This window comes from Arachis ipaensis, chromosome B09 (assembly GCF_000816755.2).
Source record: "Arachis ipaensis cultivar K30076 chromosome B09, Araip1.1, whole genome shotgun sequence".
Classification (NCBI taxonomy): domain Eukaryota; kingdom Viridiplantae; phylum Streptophyta; class Magnoliopsida; order Fabales; family Fabaceae; genus Arachis; species Arachis ipaensis.
Genome location: NC_029793.2, coordinates 26138080 through 26144827, shown reverse-complemented (window position 1 = coordinate 26144827; position 6748 = coordinate 26138080). Strand labels below are relative to the sequence as shown.

General features: G+C 36.7%; 1 protein-coding gene across 2 annotated transcripts; it reads right to left on the bottom strand.

The window, feature by feature from the left end:
- LOC107617950 (glutamate--tRNA ligase, cytoplasmic) lies at positions 288-6535 on the bottom strand. 2 transcript variants are annotated; one of them, XM_016319852.2, is made up of 7 exons: positions 6186-6535; positions 4831-5031; positions 4214-4310; positions 3825-3978; positions 2343-3445; positions 1719-2186; positions 288-750 (listed from the first exon to the last, which is right to left on the bottom strand). In XM_016319852.2, the coding sequence occupies exons 2-7, from the start codon at positions 4968-4970 to the stop codon at positions 538-540; spliced, it is 2175 nt and encodes a 724-aa protein (XP_016175338.1). In that variant the 5' UTR covers positions 4971-5031; positions 6186-6535; the 3' UTR covers positions 288-537. The 2 variants fall into 2 exon arrangements, with proteins under 2 accessions (XP_016175338.1, XP_020967966.1); XM_021112307.1 differs by lacking the exon at positions 6186-6535 and having other exon boundaries at positions 4214-4318; positions 4831-4970.

Genomic DNA, 6748 nt, shown 5'->3' with positions numbered 1-6748 from the left:
TACTTATCCGATACAAAAATCTTTAACGACCATAGTTTAATTTTTCCCTTTTATCTATTTAGTGCTTGTTTTGGGATGTGAAACAAAATGGAAATTCATTTACTCTCCATGGAGTTGATAACCACTAACTAGTAACCAGCACCCACTCAATGATAAATCTGAAATTACCATATTGTCCAAATGCGGATATTGGCTCCTTGCCTAGATTCCTCCTTGAATACATTTTAAAGAAAAGATTAAAAGGCTGCTAAATGAAATTCACACAATTTTTGCGTCTTATAGGCAAAACACAGATAAACTTGATTTCTTGGGTAGAGACCATTCCATTACCTCCCAAGAAAAAAAATTTGAAAAAGACAGAAAAGGCTTGTCAAAATGCTAGTCAAAAACCCACTAAAATGGTTTGCTTGATTCATAGTACAATTTTAATTTTGTGATGGTAAACATGAAGTAGTTCCACAAACTAGTAAGCCCCCATTACAAGCAACTGAGCTATTGAATGTGGGTTGTTCTAGCACATTTTAAAGAACAAAAAGTTTACTTTGTCTGCTGCCTACCATCAGGGATTGCAAATAGCACAATTGGCTTCGATGCCCTAATGAAGGGTGCGTCACACCTGAAATATCCTTTCCTCTCCAACTGCAATATATCTCCCCGCTGAAGGTTTCGCATATTGGAGTCTCCATAAGCTAGCGTCTCCTTTTTGGTACATGGGTTAATCACATCCATGAAATCCTCCCCTTCCTCGAGCTACATCGGAGAAAAAAAAAACTGTCAATACAGATTCACAGCAAAGCAGACATTACAAAGTTTTACAAGATAAAAGCAAGACACAATAAAAATAAGATTTAATTACCTTTTTTTTCCATTCAATTGGATCCCTACACTACTTTTAATTTTGTAATTAAGTCTTTACTAGTGTAAAATGTTAGTTAACAATATATTTCTCCATAAATTAAAAATACCCACAATTAAAAACCTAATTAGATCTTTGCCCACATATTTTTTGAAAAGAATATTCTGCTAATTTTAACGTTTAGTACACGAAAAAGGCCTAATTACAAAATTAAAAACAGTGTAGAAACCCAATTGAAAAGGAAAAAAAATATAGAAATATAATTGTAAAATGCAAATTTGGTGAAACTATAAGGACCAACACCAATAATTGTCTAAAGAAAAAAGGTTAGGGTAGATTGGTGCAAGAATGAGATCAGTGGTGCTAGCAGGCAGTCATGAATGGTGGTGGAAGTCAAATAGGGCAGGTGGGGGGCCGACGGCAATTGATTCAGAAGAGGAAGTGGGAAATGATTTAGTTTGCTATATTTTATTCTATGTATATTCCAAACACAATAATTAAAAGGCCTACTTGGATTGCTAATTCTTAACCCTATCAAATATTTTTGTGCAATTATGCAAGTTTACCTGATAATTATTGATTTGGAAGTGGATATTTTCCAGTCTAAGTTTATCTCCATAATTATTGACAATTTATCAAAGAATAATATTATTAAAATAAGAAGGCCATTTAACTTGAATAGGTCACACTTAACAGAATTTATATAGATCATCCAAACTGGCAGGCCCCTGTGGGGTTTTGAGCTGGAGCTGCCATAGCTTATGGCTAGAGCAATGGAAGGGGCTCCAGCATAGAAAACAGTAAGGGTAACTGTATAATCATGCCTGAATCCTTGACAAATTTAGGGTGTAAAAGCACATACCTTCTTTTTGGTAATTAGATAATCAAAGTCCACCAATGTCAGGTTAACTAGTTCATCTATGAAAGGCAGCCAAGTGAGTTTCAATTTTGTGGTCTTCACAGACCCTTCAAGATGCAAAACACCAATCAACCCTGTGACATTTCCATCTTGATCCTTCTGTATTTCCTTCACTATGGCATTTCCCCAGTCCATTAGGGTTACTTCCTCGCCTGCTGATATGGACGCTGCGTCAACATGGTCAAGCCATATCTTTTTAGTAAATGTTGTGGCTTTATCGCCAGCAGCAGCATATTTCTTGTGCTTAGGTATGATGCGGACAAATGGTTTCTCAGGACCATCAGTGAGGGTCAGCAACACTCGTCTGTCTGCAATGACAGCAGTGTGTCTCGGGCAGACAGGATCAATAATCTTCTTATTAATTGTCCAAAGCTTGTCCCATTCCATGAGATTGAGATTTTTTGATGCTCCCTGCCCAAATATGGAATGCTCATGAGTATTCTCAGAATGAGTGTGAAAGAAGAAATGAAGAACGCACAAAGATTTAATAAGGAAGCAAATTTTTTTTATTATATATCATTCCCAGTCTTTTCTTTTGATAATAAATGAAAGAATATCTGTACATACTTGCTCAACAATAAACTGTATTAGTGCCTCAATTTTCAAACCTCTGCGAACAATTCCTTGCACTGTAGGAAATCGCGGGTCATCCCATCCATCAACTCTCCCATTTTGGACAAACCACAGAAGTTTTCGTTTGCTGAGAACAGTGTAGACCATATTTAATCGACTGAATTCATAGATTATAACTTTTCGAACTCCCAAATCCTCCTGAATCCTGTAATATTGAGCATTTCGATCATGGTACTCACTAGACCGAAGAGCATGAGTAATTCCTTCAATAGCATCAACATATGGACACGCAAAGTCATAAGTTGGGTAAACCTTATACTTGGATCCAATTCTGTGATGAGGCATAGGATTGCAACGATAATACACAGGATCTCTAAGTGATTTGTTTGGGTCCTGCATATCCAACTTGCCACGGACACAACATTGTAAGCCTCTCTCAGATCCTGCAATCATTTCCTTCCACAATTTCAAGTTATCCTCCACGGTGTTGTCTCTGTTTTTAGATTCTATACCATCCATTCTTTCTTTTTGCATCTGTTCACGTGGGGTGTCATCAACATATGCTTTACCCTGGCGTATTAATTTTTCAGCAGTTTTCAGCAACTCAGGGAAGTAATCAGATGTATATGTCACGCGTTCATAATTGACACCCAATGTATCAACATCTTTCAGCACATTGTCCACAAATTCATTGCTTTCTTTAGCAGGGTTTGTATCATCAAACCGTAGAATAACTTTGCCTTGGTATCGCTCAGCAAAATATTTGTTCAACAAGGCTGCTTTTGAGTGTCCAATGTGAAGATAGCCACTGGGTTCCGGAGCAAAACGCAGACAAACTTTTCCAACTTCAGCATCTGGAAGATCTATATCTGCTGAAGATTTGCTTCCTCCTTTAGCAGATAGATCACCATTCACAGTCTTCACTTGATCAGCCACAGCTGGCATGGCCACTGATGGATCTGCACTTTTTTTTCCAGTATATTTTGTTGTAACTTCATTTATTGCAGAACCATATTCCTCTGTAATTGAATTGAACCATCGTGCAAGATTTGGATACTTTTTTGACTTCCTTAGACTTTCCCATCTCTTTCCAGTTCCTGCAAAGGTATGGCATGCATAGAATTTATGTGGACTATACATAATATCAATAGAACACTAAGCTACATGGAATAAAGAATGCAGAGCTTATTAGTTGCAAAGTCAACATTACAAGTTGAAGGGAAAGACAAAGGTGATCTTAGTGAGCAACCATGTTACACAGAATATTGGTATCAGATCATATTAGGTGCAAACTACAATGTCAACATTATAAGTAACGGTGGCGTATTTTGTTGCAGTGTTGCCTACCAAATCTTACATCATGCCATAAAAGATAAAGTACAGTATGAATATACAGATTTTCTCTTCAATATGCAGCTTGTTTGACAGAAACATAACAGTAAAACAAGTCAATCAGGTCTCCTAAATGATCTTTACCTGCAAGACTTGACCAGATTGCTACATCCGCAATTGATAATGAATGGCCAACAAAAAGTGTACGCTTCTCCAAGAACTGATCCATATATTTGCATCCATTCTCAAAAGTAGGGCCTGATAAGAAGATAGGTACATACTCCAGCCATTCATCAATCTGTGAAGCAAAGAAAATGAAGTAACCAAAAAAGGCACTAACTCACAACCACAAGCAGATGCTGACGAGCTATTTAGAAGATAATTTACATGTTCAATCTTAAAGCAACACCATTAATTTGTCATGGAATCATTTTAATCTTTCATTTCATTAAAGCATTAATTTACTAAGTAGTTTCCAAAAGCAAAAAATGAATCATTATGTGGATATAAAGACATCACATCAAGAAATTCACCTGGGTAGCCTCGAAAGCATCTTGGCCATAGAAATTGGGAATGTTGGCAACCCGCCCAACATAACGCAGAAGAACGGATGCTCCGTGCAATTTCAGCCTGCAAAGCTGAATGCATTCATCAACAAGTAGTAGACAGTAGATAGTAGTATACTTAAGAAACAAAACAGTAAAACATTTTTTATTTCCCACCAGTACCACCTATTTGAAAATAGACAGAAATGCCAAATTGAAAGAACTTCTATGATCAAATTCAAGAGGAAAACTTAACGGAAAACAAAATACTAACATAAAATCATTATAAATACAACAACTCAATAATTACTTCCTATTACTATATTATAAAACCCAACATGCTTATAGGGATTGAAACAAGTCCAGTGCATGTCATCAATAACTTAATAAAGCTCAATGCAACGCAAAATATATTGGCACTACAGTGTCACTGCCTCTTGGATTTACTTCAAAGTATTTAACTATGCATTACTACATAAACTTAAAATTAAGAATATATTAAAAAAAGAGGGAAAATTGGGGAAAACAGAGAAGAAACTGATGAATCGAGTTATTATATAAAAAAATAGAAATGAGATCGGAAAAGAAGGGAGGGAATATGATACCCATTAGAGAAGAGAAATGTCGGAGATGAGTCAGGAGGGAGTGATGTGTCAACCGAGGGAGAGATTCCGGCGAGCTTGGCGGCGGCGATGACCGATAGTGGCGGAGTAGCAGCGGCGAAAGCAAAGGTTTTGATGTCCATGATTTGGAGCAAAGACTGCGTTGCCTGCTCGTCCCCTCAAACAGCCGATTAGTAATAGTATCTACAAATTAGGGCGCACCAATGAAATTTAGTTTTTCACATAATTGTCAGAATCGAACCGGTAATTAAACCGGTCAGATTATTGGATCACCAAATCACTGGGTTAACCAGTAAGTCACTGGTTTAACCAGTAAATTACTGGTTTAACCGGTAAATTATTGGTTGAACTGATTGAGTTGATCTCATATAAATAAAAAACATAAAATAGTCAAAAATTTAAAATTCGAAATACATATGGTCAGCTTCTCACTAACATTTTAACAACAATTGTCTCAACTTCTAAAAATAACTAATTCTATCAAATCATTATTTGTCAAAGACGTGTGCTGCAAATAAAGGGTATAGAAGAAAGCAATAAAGTTTCAAAAATTTGAACCTTTAGACGAAAAACTTAAAATCTGATAAGTGCCAAATACTTCCTAGTTTAAACTCTTGCAAACAAAACCAATCTATCAAAGATTATGTAATAGAATAAACATGAGGAGAATAATATAAATTAACAGAACCTATCCACTATCCAAAATAATATAAACAAAACAGCTCAATTCACAAAATTTATCCATTATCCAACAATATAAATTCACATAACAATATAAAAACAACAATATAAAAACAGCCTCTCAATTCACCATAATGGTATAAAAACAGCAACAAATCAACCCTAAACACTAATAGTCAGAAAAACAAAAGCATCAATCAACCACTAAACCTATATATATTACAATGTATCAACAAAATTTGAATGATCTGCCAACAAAATTTGAGAGGATGGTGTTTTTGATAGTGTATTTGATGAAGCCATCTAGAACAACAATAATATAAAACAATATATTACACTATTGAATAATCTGCCTGAATCAACAAAATTACAATCAACCAAATATAATCAACAACAATGAAGAATCTGTTAGTACACAGCAGAATTGCTTGACTCCAAAACACGAAAAGTAAGGTTGATAAGTAGAAATTGGTTTGATAAGTTACAGGTCTGGTTAGTTCTCATCTCAACGTTTCTTATCATAAATTGTAAAACCCTTACAGAATCGACAGATTGAGTTAATCAACATCATTAATCAGTTCATCAGTTAATCAAATTATAACGCAATGAGGCAATAAGTCAATAACGGAATAAATTAAAAAAATTAAAAAATATACCTGAGAAGAGGGAGACCAAGCACGGCGAAGCAGAGTCTGGCAAGGGGAATGCAGCAGCGACGGTGAGCCACGCCGGACGAGGGCGCGACGACGACGACGTCGACGATGCAAGATGCTGTCACGCAGAGGAGGCGACAAGCCAGGAAGGAGATGCACAGGGGCCGACGCGACAGTCACGAGACGAAGCAGAGTAGCCCGGCGGTGGCGGTGGCGGTGCTTTTTTGGAAGTGTGAGAGTCAGAGGCTCTCCTTGTTGAGTGAGATTGCGAGAGAGAGGTAGGGGACGGGGGCTGCTGCTGCTCGAAGAGGGAGAGGGTAGCTTTTAGGTTTCACTTTTTTCCCTTCAGAAAGCCAAAACGACGCATTTTCGCTGGGGAGAGGGACAAAAAAAAAAGCAACGAACCGGTTCAAATTTTAACCCGGTCAGTTCATCGGTTTTAATCAAACCCGACCGGTTCAAATCGAATCTTGTCGGTTCTCTTTCTTTTTCTTTTTCTTTTTTTTTTTTACCAAAAATAAGAGACTCGAACCCACAACCTCTTAATTGAGTATAGAGAGATTATA

Coding starts and splice junctions, on each gene's coding strand:
- LOC107617950 (XM_016319852.2), bottom strand. CDS start 4,970: ATGGACATCAAAACCTTTGCTTTCGCCGCTGCTACTCCGCCACTATCG. Junction 4,311..4,830: donor ACATTTCTCTTCTCTAATGG/GTATCATATTCC, acceptor TCAGCTTTGCAG/GCTGAAATTGCACGGAGCAT. Junction 2,187..2,342: donor TACAGTTTATTGTTGAGCAA/GTATGTACAGAT, acceptor ATATTTGGGCAG/GGAGCATCAAAAAATCTCAA.